The sequence below is a fragment of the Lithobates pipiens genome, unplaced genomic scaffold, assembly GCF_037356315.1.
Source record: "Lithobates pipiens isolate NorthernLeopardFrog02 unplaced genomic scaffold, aLitPip1_a1.2 Scaffold_14, whole genome shotgun sequence".
In the NCBI taxonomy this organism is placed as follows: Eukaryota; Metazoa; Chordata; class Amphibia; order Anura; family Ranidae; genus Lithobates; species Lithobates pipiens.
The window spans coordinates 1,264,890-1,291,599 of record NW_027507728.1 but is presented as its reverse complement, the minus strand read 5'-3'; the positions used below and the strand labels follow the sequence as shown (position 1 = coordinate 1,291,599).

At 46.7% G+C, this 26,710-nt stretch overlaps 1 protein-coding gene across 2 annotated transcripts in view; it reads left to right on the top strand.

The window, feature by feature from the left end:
* The window catches only part of C5 (complement C5), a 171,513-nt gene that overhangs the window by 74,579 nt on the left and 70,224 nt on the right, over nt 1-26,710 (top strand). For both annotated transcript variants that reach the window (XM_077479159.1, XM_077479158.1), the window contains exons 10-17: nt 288-403; nt 3,443-3,634; nt 3,715-3,918; nt 6,102-6,311; nt 6,441-6,590; nt 9,720-9,849; nt 14,843-14,905; nt 25,365-25,583. In XM_077479159.1, coding sequence (XP_077335285.1) covers nt 288-403; nt 3,443-3,634; nt 3,715-3,918; nt 6,102-6,311; nt 6,441-6,590; nt 9,720-9,849; nt 14,843-14,905; nt 25,365-25,583 — 1,284 coding nt within the window. The remainder of the gene's footprint in view (nt 1-287; nt 404-3,442; nt 3,635-3,714; nt 3,919-6,101; nt 6,312-6,440; nt 6,591-9,719; nt 9,850-14,842; nt 14,906-25,364; nt 25,584-26,710) is intronic.

Sequence of the window (26,710 nt, the reverse complement as noted above, 5' to 3'; positions counted from 1 at the left end):
ATAGCCAAGAACGGCCGAATATACTTGAAAGCCATCAAGAACGGCACAGAAGGTTAGGAAAGGAGGGGGATCGGTGTATAACACACACCCCCGATTTCCCTCTGATTTTAGGGGGGGAAAAAGTGCGTGTTATACGCCGATAAATACGGCACATTTCCTAATTACTGGTCTGTGAACATTCACAGACTAGTCATTTATCAATGCTTATGACAGTTATAGCGTTACAATGTTTCATGCTGTAAACCTAGCTAAGCATATATTATCCTAATTATTAATGTATCCACCAGGTGCCCAGTCCGAAGAGAGCGAGAACTCCAATGTCAAATATGTTCTAACGCCCTACAGGCTGACACTTATAGCAACACCTCTGTTTGTGAAACCAACACTGCCCTATCATATAAAGGTGAGTGCTACAAAAACTGTCACTGATTAAAAATAAACATTTTCATAAATGTATATGATTCATTTCAGAGCAATGTATATACAATATATATATATTTATATACAGTATATGTGAAAAACAGTGTTGCACCACTTCTTTCCAATAATGCATATGCGAGGTGGTATCAAAAAGTTCTGAGACCAGCTCTGTTTACGAGAAAGTACTTTATCTACGTTTACACACCATCACCTTCAATATAGTCCCCTTGCACAGTAATCCAGCACTCCAAGCATTCCTGCCACTTCTTAAATGTGTCCCTTGAAATGTTTTTTTTTTTTAAAGTGCGTCAGTTGACTTCTCTGATTCGCGCTGAATCGCCACAATGGTGTGTGAAGTGAGAGCGTGATGTTTCTGGCGAGAAACTCCCTTGAGAGTAGAGCTTGATGACAGGGTGCATTGTTGTCGTGGAGCATCTCATTTTTTCCCCTTTGCTCTTTGTTCTAAAGTGCCCAAAATTGCAGCAGTTGCACAGCTCCTGATGTACACAGGACAGTGTCTTTTGGCACATGAAGGCCGGTGCTCCCAGTGACTGGGCGTGCAGTCTTTTGCTGCCATCTGTTGGCGTGTTACAAAACTGCAAATGCGACTACATGAAATAACCAGAGACTGCGAATGCGACTACAGGAGATGACCAGACTGCAAATGCGACTGCAGGAGATGACCAGACTGCGAATGCGACTGCAGGAGATGACCAGAGACTGCGAATGCTACTACAGGAGATGACCAGACTGCGAATGCGACTACAGGAGATGACCAGACTGCGAATGCGACTACAGGAGATGACCAGACTGTGAATGCGACTGCAGGAGATGACCAGAGACTTTACAGGGTTAGATTGGATTTAGAATGTGGCAGAGAGTAGGTTTAAAGTTAGTTCATTTTTGTCTGGACTTACACTTTAAATAGTTTAGGGCTCCCTATTACTTTTTGATATGTAAATCTACTTTTGTTAAAGCGGGACTCCGCGTTTTTTTTTTTTTAAAGCCAGCAGCTACAAATACTGCAGCTGCTGACTTTTAAAATAGAGACACTTACCTGTCCAGCGCGCCCGCGATGTCGGCACCCGAAGCCGATCTCTAGATCATCTCTTGGGTGCTGCCGCCGCCGCCATCTTGGGTATGGAAATCAGGAAATGGAGCCTTTCGGCTTCATTTCCCGGTTCCCTACTGCGCATGCGCGAGTCGCGCTGCGCAATAAGGACGGTCCCCGCTGCCTCTGGGATCTGTGTGTTTCCCAGCAGGCAGCGGGGCACTTGCGGAAAGGGGTGTAATCTACGCCCCTTTCCGCAGAGAGCTATCCCGGAAGTGGGTGCAGATACCTGTACTGTACAGGTATCTGCACCCCCTCCCCCCTGAAAGGTGCCAATTGTGGCGCCGGAGGGGGGGAGGGTTCCGATGAGCGGAAGGTCCACTTTAGGGTGGACCTCCGCTTTAAGACAAAAATGTTCCCCCTCTGGGTGATCAGGGTACATTTTCAGGGATTTTAACAAACATTGTTGCAGATTCCTACCTTTTTGTTATTTTGAAGAAATAGCAGTTTGTTTGTCAGTGTCCATGTGCAAAGTAAATGTGAATGGGAGTACTTGTCAATCAGTTGCTGCGTTTGCAGGGTTCTAACGAGGAAAGTGGCAGGGTCTGCATTCCTTTAGATGTGATTTCCCTTTGGGAGTATCTTATCAAAAATGATTTTTTTTTGTTGCAGGGGTTGCCCAAAATCAGACACAACTAACTGATCTTAGTGCAGACTTTTTTGAAAAGCAATAAGCCAATCGCACAAGCAGGAAATTACAATTCTGGGGAGGGGGGTGTTCTGTATACCATCTGTGTACAGAACGCCTCCAGGCTGCCATATTGCATTTTACAGAATATTATAGTGCTGCAGGTTGAAAATAAAATAAAATTTGTAATAACATTCAATTACAATATGACCATTTATATGCTATATTATTTTTTTTAGTTGCTATTTTTTTCTTACTGTGAAAGTGGAGTTACCCTTTAAAGGCTTTTTTTTTTTTTATAAAGATTGTACAGTCAGATTGTAAATTGTATTGTGAGCTCAGTGGCCATCTGACAGTAACCTAGAATAGACAATGGAGCACAGATGCTGTTTGCACAATTTTTTCCTTCTGGGCAGCATTTGCATTGTTTTCTTGATTTTCTTGAATGTCCGCAAGAAACAAAGAATTCTTGTTACATGTATGGATATGTTGCCGTTGGTTCCCCTGAAATGCAGAAAAAAAGAAAAGCAGGCCACAACTCAACCACAGGAAGTAACACAGTGCACATTGAGGCATTCACAAGCCAAAAAGGGATGTTTGTCAGTTAAAGTGGTTGTAAACCCTTACAAACCACTTTGACCTACAGGTAAGCCTAGATTAAGGCTTACCTGTAGGTCCAAGCAATATCTCCTAAACCTATATGGTTTAGGAGATATTTGCCCGAAAACGGGCACCGCTGTCTACGGCGCATGCGCCGTAGACAGCGGCGTGCAGGCGCACTGAGCGTGGCATTTCCAAGAATGGAGCTGCCGCGCGTGTCGACTCCCGTGCGCATGCGCGGGAGTGACGTCATCGCGGCTCCGCCGAATGACAGCGGCGGAGCTGCGATACGCCACCAGCAAGATGGATGCGGCGGACTACAGGGGACAGCGGCGACTTCGCTGGCTCCTGTGTCAGGTAAGTGACACATAATGGATGCGATGCGATGCATAGTAGTCCATTATGCTTTTCCTTTGCAGGGAATGAAAGAGGAAGTAAACCCATCAGGGTTTACATCCTCTTTAATTGTTAATGTGTTTATTTACTAATGAGCCAGGAATGCCTTATCAGTTCCAACGTTAAAATACAGATGTTAGTTTCTACAAAAAAAAAAAATAGAGACTGCGAATGAGACTACAGGAGATGACCAGACTGCAAATGCGAAGATGAACAGGGGTGTATTAGGTAGTCTGAACAGTCTGGGGCTTATTTGTGCTACTGTTCACACACTTCTTTCTCATCAGGTTCAGGTAAAAGACACTTTGGACAACCCCGCATCAAGGATTCCCCTTGTTCTAACTGGTGAGTTCACCCAAGAAAACGGTGAATCTACTCCTGTTAATAACGGTGAAGCAATAACACAACAGACTGACATCCAAGGGACATCTATGTTTGTCGTCAACATCCCGACAGATGTCACAGCCCTGGAGTTTAGGGTGAGTCTTGCTAGATCATAAATAATAAGGGGACTGCTTTCAAAGGCTTCTATAATACATCTTCTTTTCTTCTTGTCCAGATCAAAACAGATGATCCAAATATTCAAGAGGAAAACCAAGCGCTGGCTGAGTTTCAAGCCACGTCCTACAAGTCACTGACTAAGAGCTACTTGTACATTGACTGGGCAAGAGAGAGTAAAGTCCTCCAAGTCGGCGGTTTTCTAAATGTCAACATATTTCCAAAAACTCCTTACCTACACAAGCTAACACACTACAGTTACTTGGTATGTCTTTATGGATTTAAAAGGCTTGTAAAAACCCAGTTAATTTGGAGACTTGGAAGGAACACACTTGCTTCATATATTTATGTAGTACACACACACGCGCACCCTCTCCATCACAAAGGCCTACCAATACATATTTTGTAGAAAACTGACACAAACAGATAATAGTAAGGCCGCGTACACACGGGCGGACTGTATGGCCTACTTAGTCTGCCGAAACACATTTCAGCGGACAGTCCGCTCGTGTGTGGGCTTCAGCGGACTTTTTCAGCGTGCAGTCTGGCGTACTAAGTATTTTGGAATTTCCGTAATTCTGTCCGTCATACTTTGGTTTCAGCGGACAATCCGCTCGTGAGTAGGCTAGTTCGACGGACTAAGAATGGCGCATGCTCAGAAAGGATTTACACGGCGGAAGGTTGCATTGCTGTGTATTGGACTTCCTATTTCTAGTCCCGTCGTACGTGCTGTACACGTCATCGCGCAAGCTTTCGTCGGACTGTTTGGCTATCCGTGTGTGGTCAAGTCCGTTCATTCGAAAGTAGGACGGACTGTCCGTCGGATTGTATGACGGACTAAGTAGGCCATACAGTCCGCCCGTGTGTACGCGGCTTAAGGTCAACTGAACCAAGGACCCTAGCACTGCAAGTGCAGGTTTGCACAGTACAGGGTGGTTTTATGCTTGATGATTTTAAACTAAACCTTTTTAAGGACATATCACTTTGCCTAAGCCCTTGTACACACGGTCGGACATTTCGACAACCAAATCCGTCGGATTCTGTCCGTCGGATCTTGTCCGAAACTGTTGCATACACACGGTCGGACTAAGTTGTCGAAAAATCCGATCATTCAGAACGTGATGACGTAATTTCGTTACGATGGGACTACGTTCAGGCTAGTAGCCAATAGCTTTGATGTAGGAATTTGATCTGAGCATGCGTGGCACTTGGTCCGATCAAAATTCTCTACACATGATCGGAGTATGTCCGATCGAACCAGTTGGTGGGAAAATATTTCCAACAAGTTGGAAAATTGGGTCCGACGGATATTCCGACAGAATCAGTCCGATGCATACCACACACAGTCGGATTATCCGACAACACGGTCCGATAGGACACATTCCGACAGATTCTCCGACCGTGTGTACAAGGGCTAAAACCTGTTGAGTTGCACACAGCCCAATCCGCAGCAGCCAAGTATAAAGACCATGGAAGTTAGGTAGGGGATATATGGCCATATAATGTGGAGGCAACTGCACTGGCTTTTGTAAGAGCTGTATACTGAGCTATACAGCCCTTAGCTGACTGCTATCCTGCATATTTGACATTCACGTGCAATCTTTAGACTTCAAATTCAGTATTGATCTATATATCAAGCAGTTATTGGAGGATACAGTAAGTCTTGGATAGTCTTTCAGCTTTCTGCGTCAGATTATAAAGTACAACTAGAAATTATTGATTAATGCCTCCATACATTTTCCTAGTCTGACAATGAACAAACTAGTCGTATGAAGTGATCCTCTCATTATCTGCCCTGATATGAACTTTTTACATGCACAGATGGTCATGATAAAATAGTTAGCATTTTTAATATAAAAAGCTAATTTGTGTTATGGCAGTCAATAAGAAATCAAATAATTCATTGAAATTGACAGTGAAAGCCCTTGTACACACGGTCGGAGAATCCGTCGGAATGTGTCCTATCGGACCGTGTTGTCGGATAATCCAACTGTGTGTGGTATGTTTCCGTCGGAATATCCGTCGGACCAAATTTTCCAACTTGCTGCAAATATTTTGCGACAAAATGCTCCGATCGGACATACTCTGATCATGTGTAGAGAATTCCGATCGGACAAAGTGCCACGCATGCTCAGATCAAATTCCTACATCAAAGCTATTGGCTACTAGCCTGAACGTAGTCCCATCGTAACGAAATAACGTCATCACGTTCTGAAAAATCGGATTTTTCGTCAACTTTGTCCGACCGTGTGTATGCAACAGTTTCAGACAAGATCCGACGGACAAAATCCGACGGATTTAGTTGTTGGAATCTCCGACCGTGTGTACAAGGGCAAAGAGTGATTATATCTATTCCAAGCCAACCTGTTTAGTCATCACAAGCCAAACCCCACATTTTCTTCATAAGAATTCTATAATTTGATGACTGGTGTGCCTCTTCCTTCCTAGATCATATCCAAGGGGAAGATCCTCAAATATGACACAGTGGAACGGCTTTCTGGCTCTGTCTCCCAGTATCTAAACATCCAAATAACAGCGAATATGGTTCCATCCTTCCGTCTACTTGTATACTATATCGTTACTGGAGAATCAACTGCTGAGCTTATTGCTGATTCCATCTGGGTGGAAGTCCAGGAAAACTGCCTTAATAACCAGAAGGTAAGCCAGAAGTATAGAAGATAATCACATCAGAAGTTTATAGCAGAAAAGGGGCTGACATGGCATTTTACTGATTGTAAATGTAGATATTGAACTCTGATCTCCAAATACCTCTTCTGTATTTTTCAGGTTAAACTGAGCGTGCCCAGAGATACCTTCAAGCCGAAAGAAAACGTAACACTTAATGTTAATGCCCTAACTGGCTCCATAGTGGCATTGTCTGCTGTTGACGTCTCTATTTATGATGTCACAAAAAAGTCCCAGAGACCTCTGGAAAGAGTTAAGTAAAAAAAAAACTAGTATAACTGCTTATGCTCTGCAGAGACAATTACATAGTTACATAGTTAGTCAGGTTGAAAAAAAGACAAGGTACAACTAGTTTAACCAATAAAAAAAAAAAAATCATGCAATCCCATATACACAATCCTTCACCCACAGTTGATCCAGAGGAAGGCGAAAAAAAAAACAGCGCAGCATGATCCAATTTGCTACAGCAGGGGAAAAAATTCCTTCCTGATCGCCCCAAAGACAATCAGATTTTCACTGGATCAACTTTACCTATTAATGTTAGTATCCAGTAATATTATGTACATTGAGGAAATAATCCAGGCCTTTTTTAAAGCAAGAACCACCTCTGGATAGAGTCTATTCCACATTTTTACAGCTTATACTGTGAAGAAACCTTTCTGTATTTGGAGATGAAATCTTTTTTTCTCTAGTCTAAGCCCTTGTACACACGGTCGGAGATTCCGACAACCAAATCCGTCGGATTTTGTCAGACGGATCTTGTCCGAAACTGTTGTATACACACGGTCGGACAAAGTTGGCGGAAAATCCGATCTTTCAGAACGTGATGACGTAATTTCGTTACGATGGGACTACGTTCAGGCTAGTAGCCAATAGCTTTGATGTAGGAATTTGATCTGAGCATGCGTGGCACTTTGTCCGATCGGAATTCTCTACACATGATCGGAGTATGTCCGTTCGGAGCAGTTTGTCTGAAAATATTTCCAGCAAGTTGGAAAATTTGGTCCGACGGAAACAGTCTGATGCATGCCACACACAGTCGGAATATCCGACAAAACGGTCCGATAGGACACATTCCGACGGAATCTCCGACCGTGTGTACAAGGGCTTAAAGTGGTTGTATAGTCAATTTTTAGACTTTTACCTATAGGAAAGCCTATAATAAGGTTTACCTGTAGGTAAAAAAATATCTCCTAAACCTGTACGATTTAGGAGATATTCTCCTCGCAATGCGCCGCTGAATGCAGCGGCGCATGCGCACAGGGGATTTCTCGGCTGGAAGCCCGGCAGATGCCGGACCCTGCTGGGAAGAAAGCAATATCACGGCTCCGGACACTCACAGCGCCGGAGCCACGATACCCGGAAGAAACGCAGAGGGAACATGTCAGCTCCCTCGGCGTGGATCGGGCCAGATGCCGGGGTTCTAAGGTAAGTATTTCATAATGAGCTAGTATGCACCGGTATGTGGTGCATACTAGCTCATTATGCCTTTTCCTTTGCAGGTCAGGAAGAAAAAAAAAACTTCTGCGGCTATACAACCGCTTTAAGGAGTACCCCCTTGTCCTCTGTGATGACCTGTATAATAACTCAACACCAAGTTCACTATATGGACCATTTATGTATTTATACATGTTGATCATAAACCCCCCCCCCCCCCCCCCAAATCTCCTCTTCTCAAGAGTGAATAAACTCATTTCCTCTAATCCTTCCTCATAAATGAAAAACAGCAAATGAAAAAAAAGACAAAAGCTTATACCACACTGTCTTCAAACAGCTCTTAATATATTTATATTATTTCAGTTATGGAAATGTAGGGAGATATATAATGGCAAATGATTTAAAATCAGGAGCTAAATTCTTCGTTGTCTGCAGCCTTGGTAGTGCCTTCCCCCTTCTCCTTTCCCTTGAAAGATTGTAAAACTATAAAAGTTGCCTATTACAAGCAATGTTGATTTATTGCTTGTGTGTGTATCTGCCCCTCATGATCTGTGTGGTGTTTCAGAAGAGAAACTGATATGCTTAACCTGCCCCCAGACATGGAAAATGTAAACACTGTAGGGTGTCAGTTACAGTGAGTGATAAACTGAAAACCTTTGTGGCACCCTTATTATAGTCTAGGGCAATGATCGTGAACCTTGGTACCTCAGATGTTTTGGAACTACATTTCCCATGATGCTCTGGCACTCTGCAGTGTAGCTGAGCATCATGGGAAATGTAGTTCCAAAACATCGGTGGTGCCAAGGTTCTCCATCTCTGGACTAGAGAGTTTCAAGATGAAGCTGGATGAATCCACAGGTGAATGAATAAAACTCCTTTGGGTGAGGAGACAGGGGTTTTATTGTTTTCGGATAACCTGATAAAGTCATGAACCAAGCCTCTGCTTCTGTTTTGTTGATGTGGGGATTTGTTGATTGGCATCTCTATCACCCTTATGGTTGATAATGTACTTGGTTTATGTGTTAAAGCGGGAGTCCGCCGTTTTTTTTTTTTAAAAGCCAGCAGCTACAAATACTGCAGCTGCTGACTTTTAAAATAAGGACACTTACCCGCCCAGCGCGCCCGCGATGTTGGCACCCGAAGCCGATCTCTCGATCGTCTCTCAGGTGCTGCCGCCGCCATCTTGGGTATGGGAATCAGGAAGTGGAGCCTTTCGGCTTCATTTCCCGGTTCCCTACTGCGTATGCGCGAGTCGCGCTGCGCAATAAGGATGGACCCGCTGCCTCTGGGATCTTTGTGTTTCCCAGCAGGCAGCGGGGGACTTTCGGAAAGGGGCGTAGATCTACACCCCTTTCCGCAGAGAGCTATCCCGGAAGTGGGTGCAGATACCTGTACTGTACAGGTACCTGCACCCTCCACCCCCCTGAAAGGTGCCAATTGTGGCGCCGGAGGGGGGGAGGATTCCAATGAGCGGAAGGTCCACTTTAGGGCGGAGCTCCGCTTTAACCTCTTATTCAGCCTAGTATTTGTAGTGGCTGGTTTATTAGAGAATTGTATGTATGGTGCTATTTGATTGGAGATACTTAAGTATTAGGTGGCTGGAAGACAGAATCTATTAAATGCCTGGATGTGTTTGTGTATTAAATAAGGAGAGCATTAGGAATAAATAAATTCACCATAAAAATCCCTCATTCCCAATATGAAACCACTCTATGGTGACGGATATCTCTGCTCCCTGTATTTTGCTGACTTGGCCCTGGCAGTCACGATACAACGGCAGCTTTTATTGCACATGGGTGGAGCTTGTATTTTACTTGTCATGTAATCTTTCACTGTCATTGTTAATTTCTCATCCATTAGCATCAGTCCAGGCTGCATTAGGCGACAGGCAATTAATATGGTACAGCCACAAATTGCCATGTTGACATCTTTCCTTTGTGGCAGGTTCTCCGCAAAATAGAGGAATCGGACTTGGGCTGTGGTGCTGGGGCCGGCCAGAATAACGTGGATGTCTTCCAAACAGCTGGCCTTACATTTTTAACGAATGCCAACATCCAGGCTACTCAGAGCTCCGGTAAGGGTGGAGTACAAGAGCAAACCGCAAAAGTCTGAGTATTTCTGTTGTTACTTAAGCATCTATTTTAATCATTTTTTTTAATGTTCACCTTTATGGCTGTTCCACAAATGTGTGTGAATTAGGCATCTGAAAATTGTAACTCGCATATGTGCATTGGAGAAAATTGGAGCATATGGATAGGTTATCTATCTCTAAAATGATTACCTCCCTCATTGTACAGTATACAGTACAGAACCGCTTTACACTTGCCCCTGCACCTGTCTCCCACTGTAGAGGGCTTGAAAAGCACCATCTTCCCCCTGCATCCATTTCCCACCCTAGGGGCATTTGAAAGTATTACCTACTCCTTTCAACCATTTAAAAACAATTTGAACAAAGTGGCGCACTGAGCTAGAGGGGAAGGAGCAAGTGAAGAGGGTATAATTGTTAATACAAAGGGCTAAGGTAAGTCCAATGGGTTACAGTCTTTTATATTAAAAGGGGGGGGAGAAACAGTCCATGAAGAACTCATCCAAAAGGTTACACTAAAGCCCCGTACACACGAGAGGACTTATGTCCGACAGACTTCCGAAGGAGCTCTGTCGGAGTTCTGCCGGAGTTCCGACAGAGTTCTGACGGACTTTTCGAATGAGCGGACTTGGCCACACACAATCACACCAAACTCCGACGGATTCGAACGTGATGACGTACGACTGGACTTGAATAAGGAAGTTCATAGCCAGTAGCCAATAGCTGCCCTAGCGTCGGTTTTAGTCCGTCGGAATAGCATACACACGAGCGGATTTTTCGGTAGGAACTGGGTCTGGCGGAGTTCCGTCGGAAAAATTTGAAGCATGCTTCATTTTCTAAAGTCCGTCAGACTTTTGCGAATCAAAAGTCCGTTGCAGCCCACACACGATCGAATAGTCTGACGGAATCATTCCGTCAGACTTTGGATGTTGAAAAGTCCGCTCGTGTGTACGGGGCATTATTGTGCAGAGTATTGCAATAAGCGCTGAGAGCTTCTTGGATGCAGTAATACAGCTTTTCTTTCATCGAGAAATATATTACATGTCTTACAGCATGGAGAAACAATGCATAGATAGGTATAATGCATACAGTATTGTCAGTTTATTAACAACTTTACATTACATACTGTTGTTCTTTTTCAATAACACCGTGTCTGCTAGCTTATAGGAGTCGAAGCAACTCTGTAGGACAGGGGTGCCCAACCAGTGGCCCGCGGAGCCCTCTAATGTGGCCCGCGACGTCCTGCTCTGGGATAGAATAGAAAGAATATTATTATTAAAGATCAGTTTATTACTAAAATCACAGTGTATTCTTGTATTCTTGATTCCTCTCGTAGCAAATTGTAATGTAGCTGTAATGTCGGCGCTGTATAAAACCTGTATAATAATAATAATAATAATAATATATGGTCATATCTTTTCTTCAGTGGTTGCTGGGCTGCTTTCAAACTGATCCGCAGGTGCAGAGCAGTTTACCCGCGGGTTACCTGCACTGAGCCATAGACTTCTATTATTACTTGCAAGTTTGGTGAGCTTTCTGAAAGTGCACCAAACCTGCAGACAATAATAGAAAGCTATTGCAAACTGCAGAAAAGCCAAAGGTACACTGCGTTACACACGTGGCGCGGGTAAACCGCAGCGCATCAGTGTGAAAGCAGCCTTGGACCCCTTTCACACGGTCAGTCCGACCAATTGAACCCTCCATTCACCTCTGATGCCGCGTACACACGAGCGAATTGTCCGGCGTACTTAGTCCGGCAAACAATCCGGCGGATAGTCTGGCGGACTTTCTACCGAACGGACTTGGCCACACACGGACACACAGAAAGCGCGTACGACGGGACTAGAAAAAGGAAGTTCAATAGCCAGTAGCCAATAGCTTCCTTTTTCGTACTTGCTTCTGAGCATGCATCATTCTTAGCCCGCCGGACTAGCATACTGACGAACGTATTGTCCACTGAAACCCAAGTACGACGGGAAGATTGGAGTGCAAAAATACTTTCTTAGTCCGCCGGACTTCACGCATGAAAAGTCCGCTGAAGCCCACACACGATCGAATTGTCCGCTGAAATGCGTTTCGGCGGACTAAGTACGCCAGACAATCTGATCGTGTGTACGCGACATAAGTAGTCGCAGACATAAAACGACTTGTATTCTACCTCCAATACGATCTGCTATAAAGTATCGTGGGCTGCGTCCATGTCCGCTCTCCAAATGCAGAGTTTACACGGACATGCCATCCACCGCTCCACTCATTGTGGCCCGTGACCGGTTACCAAGTCTCTTAAGTGGCCCTCGCTCTTCAAAAGGTTGGGCACCCCTGCTGTAGGAGATCAAGGGAAGAAAAGCACTGCTTACTAAGTGTAGTATTGTAGCACAAACAGGTTTATTCCGAAGGTAAACAACTCATATGTTAAGGATCTTGGACATGGCATATAATGGGGAACCACGTCCCCCTGATGTCACTTCCAGGTCCACGTCCGAAGCTGTCACTAGAGTGCCAGTGTCTGGCTGTTACTAAGCCAGGAGCACCAGGAACCATCGGTGCGGCCGCAGCTCCTTACCAGTTCCCCTGAGATACAGCAAGACTGACCAAAGACTCAGCAGGATAACATTATTATTTGTCATGTCCAAGATCCTTAACATGTGAGTTGTTTACCTTCAGAATGTCTGTGCTGCAATACTAGACTTAGTAGGTGCTGCTTTTCTTCCCTGAAATTCCTTACACCCATTTGCAACCCAGGTGGCAAATGTCATCTGCCCTGTAGCCTTTTCCCACCCTGATAGCAATAAAAAATATAAACTGCCACTTCTCATTTGCTCCCTGCCCCCCCCCCCCCCCCCCATCTATTTCTCATCTGGTTTCACTGCAAAGCATCATCTGCTTTCTGTACCCTTTTCCCACCCAGGTGGCACTAAAAAGCATCAACTGCCCCCAGCACACATCTCCCGTCCAAGCACTGAATAGCACCACCTGCCCCCGTACTCATCTTCCACCCAAGCAACTTTCAAAATTTTTCCATAAATAACAGATACCATTAATAAATAATTCTCACTGGAAAGCAATTGTTTAATTTATTAACCAGAAATCTTTGACTCATGCCACCCTTAGGGCTTGTTAACATGTGAGGATGGGGGATGGTAACACCCCACAGTTGGGCCATGCTTTTTCTGCCTCCCCACCCTTCCAACCACTATCCCTTGTAGCTGCAGAGGCCTTGGGAGCACACATGCCCCAGCCGCAAAGCTTTGCTGCGGCAGGAATTTTACCCCCTATAACTTTTGGATGGCTTAGCACCTGCCCTATGTGACCCATTCAAGTGAATGTGGTCTCTCTCAACCTAGCAGGTGCGGCACACTAGTGCAGTGACCAAGGGGGTTAAAGCAGATGGCGAGGAGGTGATATAACACCTCCACCCCACCTTTTAAATGCTCTCCGAAGTTGGTTCTCTCCTACAGAATAGGAATATTTATGTTGTACTGAGAGACAGCACAAACCATTCCAAACCCAGACTGCCCCCTATTGGCACCCCCACACCACCTCATCTCAGCCCCCCCCACTCCCTGCACACCTTTTAGGTCCCACCTAAGTAACTGGTGGATCAGGAGTAGGTTCAATAGGCACCCAATGAAACTGTAAACCACAATGGGCGATAGTGAGGGATGCCTAATGCCCCGTACACACGAGCGGACTTTTCGACATCCAAACTCCGACGGACTGAGTCCGGCGGACTATCCGCTCGTGTGTGGGCTGCAACGGACTTTAGCTTCGCAAAAGTCTGACGGACTTTAGAAATGAAGCATGCTTCAAATTTTCCCGACGGAACTCCGCCGGACCCGGTCCCCTTCGAAAAATTCGCTCGTGTGTGTGCTACTCCGACGGACTAAAACCGACGCTAGGGCAGCTATTGGCTACTGTCTATGAACTTCCTACGTCGAATCCAGTCGTACGTCATCACGTTCGACTCCGTCGGAGTTTGGTGTGATGGTGTGTGGTCAAGTCCGTTCGGTCGAAAAGTCCGCCAGAACTCCGGCGGAACTCCGCTAGAACTCCGTCGGAAGTCTGTCAGACTTAATCCCTCTCGTGTGTACGGGGCATAAGAATACCCACTCCTGGGCACCACGGAGACAAAAATCAATAATACTAAGCAGGCCCTTGCTCAGCTAAACTGTCCCAGAGTCCTGCATGTGTATTGTAACTGTATTGTAACTGTATGCTGACTATCCAAGTACCCGTGCTAGAGGGTCAACAGCTGATAGTAAAAAGTTCACAGTGGATGTGTGTGCGTAGCCTATACTGAACATAGCTCATGGTGGAATAGAGGGCAAAAGGTACCAGGATATAGTGCCGGTATTTGCTTTGAACAGGGCCTCTGGTCCAGCCTGTGCACGGTATAAGTCCCAGTATGACCAGTAATCAAGGAGCCTTAGTGGAACCAACTGGTACTTGCAGATCCACAATGTCTGCCTGACATCTGTAGCTGATTCCCACCATATATCAGAAAGTCTGACTGCCATCCACAGTGTGGTGAGCTGCTCTGGTAACGGCTTTGGTGCCAATGTCCCACATCTCACACGCTACAGGGTGAGGGCCAGAAACCCTAATTACCGGTTGGCTCCAGTGAGGCTCCCTGATTACTGGTCACATCAGTGGTGTGGAAGTGGGGGCAGTCTGGGTTTGGAATTGGGTTGTGGGGGAATTCTGGGGTGTTTGGGGAGTGGCCATGTGTGTGGGGTGGTTTGGGATTAGCGGGGGGGGGGGGGTACAGGGCTCGTGATGCTTCTGATGCATACAAATTAAATGTATTTTTTTAGTGGTAGCTCTTTGGATGTTTGTTATCCTGCCCATTTCTTCTTTTGTGTCTATATAGTCTTGATATATAGTATTGATCTTTTGGTGGGATTCCCAGGACCAACACATCTTTTTGCTTGCATAGTGCTTTGGTTGTCATTCTACCCACAATTCCATTTAATTTTCTCAGATTTGAAGTGCAATGCAATATTAAGAAGCAAAAGATCGCTGGAGGATGAAATGAAAAAAGAAGGTAATTTGTGAGATTCCTAGAAATACATTTGCAAATAATTAAATTGAGGCTCCATTCGAAATTTTCTTTTAGTTTTGGATGCAGTGAGAAAGGGTTAGAGCTTCTGTCAGATTTTTATCCTTATCTGGAAAATCCTTTCACTGTTTAAAATAATCTACCACAGCTGGTTATAGCGTGCAACAGTGGGTGTGGCTGTGAACTCATACTGGGTGGGTGTAGGACTAGGGCTGGGTTCACACTGCTGCGGTGTACGAGATCGGATGTGATTCGCACCGCACTGCAGTGCAAATCACATGCGATCTCTGTGCGATGCGATTTCAGCCATACAGATAGTATGGCTGAATTCGCATCGCATCCGGCCCAAACTCGCACAGGACCCTTTTTTTGGTCCGCAGCAGAATCGGATCGCATGGGTGTTCACACCATGCGATCCGATTCCTGTCCGAGTTTGCAGATCGCACTGCGATCTGCGAACTGATTTGGAAGTGTAATTAACTTTTCACTGACACTCCCAGCAGTTCGCATAGGGCAGTGTGAACTGCTGCCGTGAGGCATGCGATGCGGGAACCCACAGTAGATTTGCAGCGTTCCCGCATCGCAGCAGTGTGAACCCAGCCTAGAACCAAGGACACCCTGGCTGCATTTTCACAGGCTCAGTGTATGTAACCCCCTGCAATTAACTTATCTTGTGGCTATCCCTGGAGAAAGTTTGCAGATTGCAAGTGAGACGTTGGCTGGATAAATATACATGTTTTTAAAATATGTTGTTTTTTTGCTACTGATTTAAAAAAGAAGAGTGGGTAAATCTGAGAGTGCCCTTGTGAGATTTTCTCTTTGAACTTCTCTTGCTTGCTCTCAAGTACAAAATAATACCTGTCGATTCTGCCAGAAATCTTGTGAGTTGATAAGTTTCTGAGCTCTTTGCCTAAGCACAAAGAGGAGCTAAAGTAGAAGGGAAGGAATCCCCGCCACAATGCATAAATCAAACATAATTTCTCTTTCGTTCATTGATGGACACAGCTCCTTTAAATCTTGACCGTAGTGTTATCACACCACCTTCAGGAGAGGACTAGGCAGAACATGTAACACATGTAAAAACAGCAAAAAAAGACTGCATAGTTCCGCCCAGGGGTCGGTTCCTTTGCCTATAACCCCTCAGCCTGCTTACTGCAGCTCAGTTTTTTTCTTCCTAGTGAAGGAGAAGGACCTGGCTCCCTGAGGGGACAATTGGTCCTGAGAATTTTTAGATTTTTTCCACAAGATTTTGATCCGGTGATCTTCTATCAATAGCCGGCTGGGTGACAGGCTGGATAATATAGATCCTTGTAGTCTCCCCAGCCAGGCCATCGAGCGTGATCAGGCCCTAGCTACACACTGGGTCGGCCACGACATGCCCCTTCTGCTCCAGGGGTAGGCAGTGAGCTATATGCTCCAGGGCACACATATGACTGGGCTACTGCTGTCTGTGTCACAGTGTGCCGTGGCCAGCAGCCCCTCCGTACTGCTCGGGTGATGGGTCTGTTTGGAATGCGTCCAGTTATTCTGACCAGATGGGTAAGTACAGCTCTTCCTGCCTCAGCAGAATAGAGCAGCTGGGCATTCCCTGGGAGGTCAATTAGGGGGTCTCTCACTCTCTCTTTCTTCTCTCCCTATCCCTTTTTTCCCTCCGCCCCCTGCAGGGTCTGTTGCATGACTGGGCATGAGGTGCGGTGTATGTACCTGGGCCGGGGGTCCTCTGGGGGGCTCTGCACCTTGGCAGGGGCTGCTCTGGCTGTTTGGGTCCGTTTGTTGTCTTTCTGCCCCTTTTCTCTGTGTGTGAGGTGCCTTTGTAAAATTTTCCTCAGAATGTGTTGGCTCCATTTTCCGGCAGCCGCCACCATTTTCCTGTAATTTCTATGCAGAACATGGCTGTCAGCCATTTTCTAGAGGTCCGGCGGCCATTTTCTTGGTGTTTTCTGTGCAGAAATGAACAGTGGCCATTTTCTTGAAGCCTTAGCTCGGTTTTACCTGCAGTGCTGGCTCGTTTTACCTCAGAACAGCACGTTTTTTCACTCTGGGCACCTGTGACTGGACACAGAACACAGCGGTCAGCGGCAGCATGGCGCAGCATTCAGTCAGGGTGGTGAGACCTGCAGTTGGGCCCCTCAGTCTGTGAGCATCTAGGAGGGTGAGATTGTGTACCTTGCCCTAAGTCCCCAAGTGTGGCAGGCAAGGTGGGTCAGCATGGCGTCAGAAGCTGGCGCTTCTTCCCCAGATATCCCTGCAATTGCAACCGGCTCACCTGAAAACAATGCAGTGCCTATGGACGCTTTGTTGGCGGTCCTGAAAATGTTCGTTGCCAGGGTGGAGGCGGCGTGTGGGCGCAAGGGGGGTAAAAACCGTCCCCTGCTCGCCCGTCCTCTGGGGAAAGTTCTGATTCAGACTCGGGCCCCACAGTGACTGGTGGCCACAGTTCTGACATGTCAGCGGATGCAGACCCGGACCGTTCGGACAGTGAGAATGATTCCGTATCTGAGTCAGCGCAGGAAAAAGCGCTAGTAGGAGCACTTATCGCCACTGTACAAGATACCCTGAAGATACAGGATGCAGCAGGATCCTCTGCTGAGGTGTCGGTCTCTTTTGGGTCCCGTAAACCAACCCGTACACCTAAGGTGTTTCTGTATTTGACTTATTTTACAAGGAATGGGGAAGCCCGCAACGGGCCTTTTCAGTCCCAAGAAGAATGGCGGTGCCTTACACTTTTGAGGTGAGCCTCCTTAAAAAATGGACGGCTCCTCCGGTCGTTGACCCCCCCCCCCCCGGTATGGAGGTTGAATAAAGTAACCACGATTTCGGTAGAAGGGACTCCTGCATTCAAGGACCCTACCGACAGGAGAGCCGAGGCAGTGGCCCGGTCCATGTTTACGATAGTGGGGTCAGCATTACGACCTGTACTGGCCACGCCCTGTGTGTCGCAGGTGCTTACTGAGTGGGCAAAGTTATTGCACCCTGAATTGGAGAAACAACAGTCTCCCCCAGTCTGCATAGAACTAGCAGTCCAGTTAGTGCAAGGCCTTAAGTATGTCTGTGATGCGGCCCTGGATACAGTCCCCCTGCTCTTTAGAGCATTGGTATCAACAGTGGTGCTATGGCGCCTGATTTGGCTGAAATGCTGATCTGCGGACCAAGCATCTAAAAAAGCTCTGGCGGATTTTCCCTTCCTTGGTGAGAGGCTATTTGGAGCTTCGCTGGATGACATTATTAAGAATGTTACAGGTGGGAAGAGCACGTTACTCCCACAATCCAGGAAGGGTAAGGAACCCTGCCGTAGGGATCCTTACCCTTCCTGGGTTGTGGGAGTAACGAGCTTTTCGCTCCCGCCCGGATCGACAGGTAAGTGCGTCTGCTGATGGACAAAAACATCCCTGGTTTCGCAAGCCAAACAAATCTGTGAGCAAAAATGCTAACACGTGAAGGTTTGCCCCCGCCTGACACTCGGGTGTGGGGGAGGTCGCCTTCAGGAGTTTGTAGCTCGGTGGACCTCACTGCCCTCCAACATACCTTTACTCCCGGCTCACCGGGAAGCTCTGTTAGGGACAGTAAAGGACCTGCTACTACGCAGAGTGATAGTACCTGTTCTGAGACTGGAAAGGTTTCAGGGATTCTACTCCAATCTGTTTTTAGTCCCCAAAAAGGAAGGGGTACGTCCAATCCTGGACTTAAAAGCCCTTAACTGCTTTGTAAAAGTGCAAAGGTTCAGGATGGAATCAGCTCACTCCGTAGTCGCTGCACTCCATCAGAGGGACTTCCTGGCATCTCTGAATATCCAGGACGCGTACTTGCATATACCCATATGCCTCTGCGATTTGCAATTGGGGAAGAACACTACCAATTCATAGCTCTCCCTTTTGGCCTGGTGTCATGGAAGTTCTATGAAGAATCTGAACCCCAGGCCTTCTGGCTTACAGCCTCAGGTGTCACCGCGAGTGTGCGCGATCTTGCGTGCGTTCGTGCGCGGGAGCGCGGGCACGTGCGTGGCCGCATGCACACGCCCGTGTTGGCGCCAAACAGGCTATTTAAACCTGTCTATTACTGACGATCTCCTCTGTCTGCTCTACAGCGTTGTATATCTGTGAACCTGATCCGTAGTATTCATCCTTGATTTGACCCGGCCTACCTGTGACCTACCTGTTATCTGCCTGCACCCGACCTCGGCTTGTTGTGACTACTCTCCTGCCTGTTCCCTTATGCCTCGCTTCCAGTCTGATACCTGACCTGGCCTGTTTGACAATCCCATCTGCTGCCTGATCCAGTTTTGCTGAACTGTTTGCATCTGCTGTAAGTTATCTGTTTACTGAACTGAATCATCTGCTGTGGTTACCTGCTTTACTGAACTGATCCATCTGCTGTGGTTACCTGCTTTACTGAACTGATCCATCTGCCCATCTGCTGCGGTTACCTGCTTTACTGAACTGATCCATCTGCTGTGGTTACCCGCTAAAGCTTATCCAGTTTATTGTACTGGTTCCATCTGCTGAAGTTACCCGTTTAAGCAATCCAGTTTGCTAGCTGATTCCACCTGCTGTTGTGATCCAGTCTGCTGTGTTGATTCCGTCTGCCTAGCCACTCCAGTCTGCAGAGCTGACCCCGCATATTCATCCCTTCCCATCTGTTGATCCTGCCAGGCACCTGTACCCCTCCTTACTCCTGTGTTCCCTGTTACCTTACCAGGAAACCGGTAGTGGGAGTCGTAAAGAAGGCCTCTCTCCGCAATTCGGGCTCAATACCACAAGGTACGTGACACCTGGTGTCAGCACCCCGAGTCTTTACTAAAGTGTTAGCTCCAATTCTGGGGCTGTTAAGGCAACACGGGATCGCAATCATGGGTTACCTAGACGACCTCCTTCTGAGAGCAGCTTCCGCCTCAGAATTAGGGAAGAATGTAGGCAATCACCATGCAAACTCTACAGGAGTTTGGTTGGGTGCTGAACCTAAAGAAGTCGGTGTTGGTGCTGACTCAACGCCTGGAGTACCTGGGCTTAATGCTGGACTCGAGACTGGAAGCAAGAGTTTTTCTCCCTTCAGACAAACTGCAGACTCTCGGAGCCGCCGTGAAGACGTTGATGAACCACAGGTGGATGTCGCTGCATTTCTGCATGCGAGTTCTGGGCCTCATGGTAGCCTCCTTCGAGGAGTGCCGTACGCTCAATTTCACACCCCAATCTTGCAGAAGGAGATCCTGTCCAAATGGGACAAATCTCTGTTATCCCTGGATCCTCAAATTCAGGTGAGCCAGTTAGTCAGAGATTCCTTTCTCTGGTGCCTGAGGTCTCCGACCCTTCGGTCCGGGAGATCGTTCCTTCCTCTTCATTGGACGGTGATCACAACAGACGCCAGCCTGACCGGTTGGGGTGGAGTTCTGGGGGTACAGTCGACCCAGGGCCTTGGTCATGGGAAGAATCCCAGCTGCCGATCAATATGCTCGAACTTTGGGCGATCAGGCTATGCCTATCCACATGGTCAGCGAGGCTCCAAGGGCGTCCGATCAAGATCCAGTCAGACAACGCCACGGCGGAGGCATATGTCAACCATCAAGGAGGAACACGGAGCTCAGCTGCAGCACGGGAGGTCGCTCACATCCTCTGGTGGGAAGAGCAACACGTGCCAGCCCTGTCGGCCATATACATCCCGGACAAAGAAAACTGGCAGGCGGACTACCTCTGCCGCCAGTGCTGGACCCAGGAGAACTTATGCCTTTCCCCCACTCAAACTTGTGCCACGTCTGCTACGCAGAGTAGAGGCTGAGGGGATTCCAGTAATACTGATTTCCCCAGATTGGCCTCGGCGTCCCTGTTACGCTGACCTAGTACACCTGGTGGCAGATGTTCCTTGGCGGTTGCCGATGTGAAAAGACCTTCTATCACAAGGTCCAATACTCCATCCTGCTTTACCGTCGCTGCTTTTAACGGCATGGCTGTTGAAAACCAGGTGCTAAAGGACTAAGGTCTGTCGGACTCAGTAATTTCCACTATGCTGAGGGCACGGAAATCCTGGATTCCAGGATCCTACTGTTTTTACAGCGAGGAGTGGATCAGAAACTTGCCTTAAAGCGGGAGTGCATCTAAAAAAAATTATTAAAAGCCAGCAGTTACAAATACTGCAGCTGCTGACTTTTAATAAATGGACACTTACCTTTCTTGGAGTTCAGCGATGTCAGCAGCTGAAGCCGATCAATTGCTTGACTCTCGGCTGCTGTCGCTGCCATTCTCGGTGAGAAAAATCAGGAAGTGAAGCGTTACGGCTTCACTTCCCCGTCCCCTACTGAGCATGTGCGAGTCGCGCTGCACGTCCTAAATGGTCCCCGCTATCTCCTGGGCCCTGTGTGTTTTCCAGCAGACCGTGGGGGGTGACGTGAAGGGGCGTGACTCCCGTGGGAGTCTATTCCCAGAAGAGGGTGCAGATACCTGTATTATACAGGTATCTGCACCCCCCCCCCCGAAAGACTTTTGGATGGAACTCCACTTTAAGCACCATTAACGGACAGATTTCAACCTTGGCCGTTTTTTTTCGAACGCCCCTTGGCGTTTCACTCATTGGTAAGCACCTTTGTACAAGGGGTTCGACATGTAGTCCCTCCGGTTTGACCACGGTGTCACAGTTATGCAATAGAGTTTGTCTGCTTACCTGTCTCCATATGTTCATCTCTAGAGACCAGCCAACCATCACCTGACTGCTTTTGTAATCCATCCTATGTCATGGCTCCACCCTAGCTCCTATCAGAGAACTCTATATTAACCTGTGCACTGCAGGCCAACCCTGCTGATCAACCTTTGTGTGTTTGGCTTCCTGTTACCTGCCGTGTGCTTTACTGTTGTTCTGTTACAGACTGTGGCGTGTCCCTGACTATCCCTGTTTGCCTGTGATCCTGACCTTTTGGCGTGTCCCGGACTATTCTTGTCTGCTTGTGGCCCCGACCTTGGCTTTATCCCTCACTATCCCTATCCTCCTGTTGCCTACTGTGGGTGTGAGCTGGGGGACCCTGGGGGTCGCGACCTGGAGCTAGTTGCAGCCCAGTCCATCCTCACCACTAGAGGCTCTGGTGAACACCTGCTGGCTCTTAGACTACGCGCCCCAGGGAATCTTACTCTCTAACCCTGGCGGGATCTGTCTTGGTGTTCCTGCAGCCCTGCCTTCCATATCACCTTGACTCCCGTCCACAGCAGTCAGCCGTAGGGTCCACAACCTTGCGGTGCACTCCTGATCCCTACGGTGTGCATCTGTCACCTGGCCTCTAGGTGACCTGACACATGGGTTCTGAACCTAGTGCTATCGGCGCTTCAGAAACCGCCGTTTGAGAACATCAGGGAGATTCCCTTGTTGACGCTTTCCCAGAAAGTTGTCTTTCTAGTGGCTATTACATCTGCCAGGAGGGTTTCTGAGTTGGCGGCCTTGTCTTGCAAGTCGCTCAATCTGGTTATCCACAAGGATAAGGTGGGGCTACGTCCGCAAAACCTCTTTTCTTCCAAAGGAGGTTTCGGCATTCCATCTCAATGAGGACATTGTATTACCATCCCTTTGTCCAAAGCCGACACATCCAAAAGAAGTTGCCCTGCATTCCCTGGACGTGGTCCGGGCCCTGAGGGTATATCTGTCTGCTACGGCTCCTTTCTGGAAGTCGGACTCTGTTTGTTTCGGTGGCTGGTCCTGAAAAAGATCTGGCGGTCTTGTCGACCACCATTTCCTGGTGGATCAGACAGATCGTGGTCTAGGCCTGTGCTTTTAAAGGCCAGGTGCCCCCATTTCCTGTCACGGCCCATTCCACCAGGGCAATTGGGACCTCCTGGGCTTTCTGACATCAAGCATCTGTCTTATAGGTGTGTAAGGCGATGACTTGGTCATCCGTTCACACTTTCACAAAATTCTACAAAGTTAGTGTGAGCGCATCTTCGGATGCTTGCTTTGGCCGCAAAGTTTTGCAGGCGGCTGTGTAAAGTTGCAATTTACACTTTTTCAAGTTGCAATGTTATACTGCTTGTTGACGTACTGAGCTGCAGGAAGCAGCCAGAGGAACCGCCCCCTGGGCGGAACTATGCAGTCTTGCTGTTTTTACATGTTACATGTTCTGCCTAGTCCTCTCCTGAAGGTGGCGTGATAACCCTACGGTCAAGATTTAAAGGAGCTGTGTCCGTCAATGAATTAAGAGAAAAGCATTTTACGGGGAGTACAAAAATCCTGTGCTTCTCACTGATCCGCATTGTTCAAATGTTAGAAAAGTGTTCTTTTAACTAAAAACATCACCTGTCACGTGGATGAACAAAAATAGGATGGCTGCACTCCCAAATTAGATGGAATAGAAAAATATTTATTGAGGAGTATAAAAAAAAATATGCAAAGGAGCAATAACATAGACAATGGCAAGGGAAAAAGGTGACACATTTCACACAACTAGCGTGCTTCATCAAAACCATTAAATGCTCCTTTGCATTTGTTAATACACTCCTCAATAAATATTTTTCTATTGCATCTAATTCGGGAGTGCGGCCATCCTTTTTTTGCTCATCCATTGCCTGTAGCAGTGGCCCCATCTGATGCCTGTTCATTTGCAACTCAGCGGTCTTCACCGCTGGAGAATTTTTTTTTTCATTTTGTCACCTGTGACGTGACCAATCTGTATTCGGCTTTCCACGCTGTTCGCGGATCGTGGATTAGTCCCCTGGCTGGAAGCCATTTCCAGAAGTGACAAAGCTACCCGGCAGCCCATCGACTCCAGAATAAGCAAAATAAACAGAGGAGCTTCTGTATAGGCTGCCGAATGCTGCGAGGGTAGGACGGGCAGGTTTAATGAATGCTAGGGTGAAGTTTATAAGAAATACCGACAATGGTTTCAGGAAGTGCATAACAGCTGGCAAATATAGCTGAAGAGACAAACAGTTGTCGGTGAAGAACACAAGGCAGCTGATTGTCTAGCTCAGGTTAGACTTTCTAAGTTAGACAATCAGCTAGCCAGAAAATGCATAATATCAAAATTAAACATGTTTAACATACTAATCATTGGAAAAATTTCAATTTTGACTGGAATTCCACTTTAAGTAGGGTATACACATTGAGTTTTTTCAACCAGCGGGTTAAAATGAAAAAAAATCTCAGACCCCTTTCACACTGAGGTGTTTTTATGGTGCTAAAGGGCCACAAATAGTGAAGTGAAGTGAGTGACTTGTATAGCGCTACCTATGCGAACTGAATCGCCTTAGGGTGCTTTCTTGCCACCATCTGCGGCTTTTGCGTGGTCCTTTACCCCGTAAGGTCCTGACACGCTTACAAACAACATACAACATTGACATACACATAATAGTGCCTGTAAAGCGCCTGAAAAATGCCTCCCCTGCAGCCCCATTGTGTTAGAAAAAGTCCTGCAAGCAGCATCTTTGGAGCGGTTTAGGAGTGGTGTATACACCGCTCCTCCATCGTCCCTGCCCATTGAAATGAATGGGCACCGCTGCAGAAGCACCTGCAAATCGCTTCCACAGCAGTGCTTTTCTTGCGCATTTAACCCTTTCTTAGGCCACTAGCGGGGGTTAAAAGGGCCCCACTAGTGGCCGTATAGTGCCGCTAAAACGTCAGTAAAGCGCCACTAAATCCAGCAGCCTGCTGGCAGTGTGAAAGAGGTCTCAAAGATCCCCGCACTACCGCCCCTTCCCCGTCAGAATATACAGATCAGCTCTACAGCCATTGGCTGCATGAACTGATCTAATCACTCGACAGAAGCCAATCATCATACCTGCCTCTGTTGAACAGAGAAGAGTATACACAGACTGAAATGTGGCCATTTCAGCAGGATTTTCGGTACATACGTAACCATCTTTATAGAGGTGAGGGGTGGGAGGATAGATAAGCAGGGATTTGTATTCTTTGTAATTCATCTGAAATGAAGTGGGCAGGGCTAACGATGCATGCTTATAGGAATTCAGATCCAAACATACATTGGAGTTGATTTTTTACAGGCAAATAGACTGCGCACTTTGCATCGCTTAGTGAATGTGATGAAGCTCTACTGACTTCCATCATCCAATCACGTGGAAGCAAAAATAGTGTTTTTTTTTATTTTCCTTGCACCTGACGGGTATTTGGAAACTGAAGCTTCACCACCAGGGCTATTTTTTTTAGCAGCAATGCAAGGGAACACAGTTCTGGCACCACCAGCATTGAATGTATGTAATGGTAAGGGGTGCTGGAGTGTGCTAGAGAGTCTATTGATGCTGGCTGCTGAGGGATCCATTTAGCTGGTAGGGATCTTTTTTTGCGTGGGGGTCTGTTGCTGCTGGGCGGGGGCCTGAGGTGGATAGCTGACTGCTGAAAGGCACTTCACTGGCTGGATGTGTTCTTGAGTCAATTTAAACCGGTACGTTTTCACATTCCATGTTTTCATATCTGGATGTCCTTTTTAATTTCCTAAATAAATTTACGTGTTTTCCCCTTACAGCCAGCAAATTCCAGAATGAAAGCGTTAGAAGGTGCTGCATGGATGGTGGGTTCAATTTAATAAAGGAAAATGAGTGTAAGAATGGAGTCGAGCGAGTCCAGAAGCTGAAACCAAATTTCCCAATGTGCGCAAAAGTGTTTGCAAAATGCTGCAAGCTGGCCGAAGGGCTGAAAGCAAAGCTAGACAAGGAGAAAAAAGAACTGCAACTTGGAAGAATGTGTAAGATTTTTTCTATTGTACCAGATTATTGTTTTTATTATTGTAGGTTTGTATAACTAACATATTCTGGAGTACTGTACAGAGCACAATATACCCTTCACATAAGTCTCTACAGTAGAGGAGCTCCTACTGTCTACAGTCATACTCTATGATAAATTTACAAACCTTTGACATAATCTGCAGTGCTAAAATAATAAGCCATTCTCATCAGTCTCTGTAACAAAGGAGCTTACACTCCAATGTTCCACCACAGTTACACACTAATATTATTATACATTTATATAGCTCTGGCATATTCCACAGTGATGTGTGAAGAACACTAAAGCATTCCTAATTGTCTCTGAATAAGAAAAGCTTACACTTTAATGTCCACACCACAGTCATTATACATTTACAGTATATAGCTATTCACATCATCCTCTGCAGAGGGTCTTATACATTAACCACTTCCCGACCGGCGCACACCGATGTACGTCGGCAGAATGGCAAGGGCAGGCATATTGGTGTACAGGTACATCCAGTTTTAAATGCCGCCCTGCCATCGCGAGCGTGCCGCCGGTCCAGACCCCCGTGAGTCCGGTCGCGGGTCCCGTGGACTCGATCACCGTGGGGATACCGCGATCGTCTCACGGGGCTGCTGAACAAGGAGATGCCATTGTAAACAGCATCTCCCCGTTCTGCCTAGCAACAAGTGACGCTGATCTCTGCTCCATGTGATTGGAGCAGAGATCAGTGTTCACTAAAACAAAGCCCAGCCCCCCACAGTTAGTAACACGCCCCTAGGAACACTTAACCCCTACACTGCCACCCACCGGTTAACCCCTTCACTGCTAGTGTCATTTACACAGGAATCACTGCATTTTGTATAGCAGTGATTGCTGTATAAATGACAATGGTCCCAAAAATGTGTCAAAAATGTCCGATGTGTCCGCCATAATGTCGCAGTCACAATAAAAAACGCTGATCGCCGCCAATACTAGTAAAAAAAAATTATTAATAAAAATGCCATAAAACTATCCCCTATTTTCTAAACGCTATAACTTTTTTCGCAAACCAATCAATAATCGCTTATTGCGATTTTTTTTTTTACCAAAAATATGTAGAAGAATACGTATCGACCTAAACTG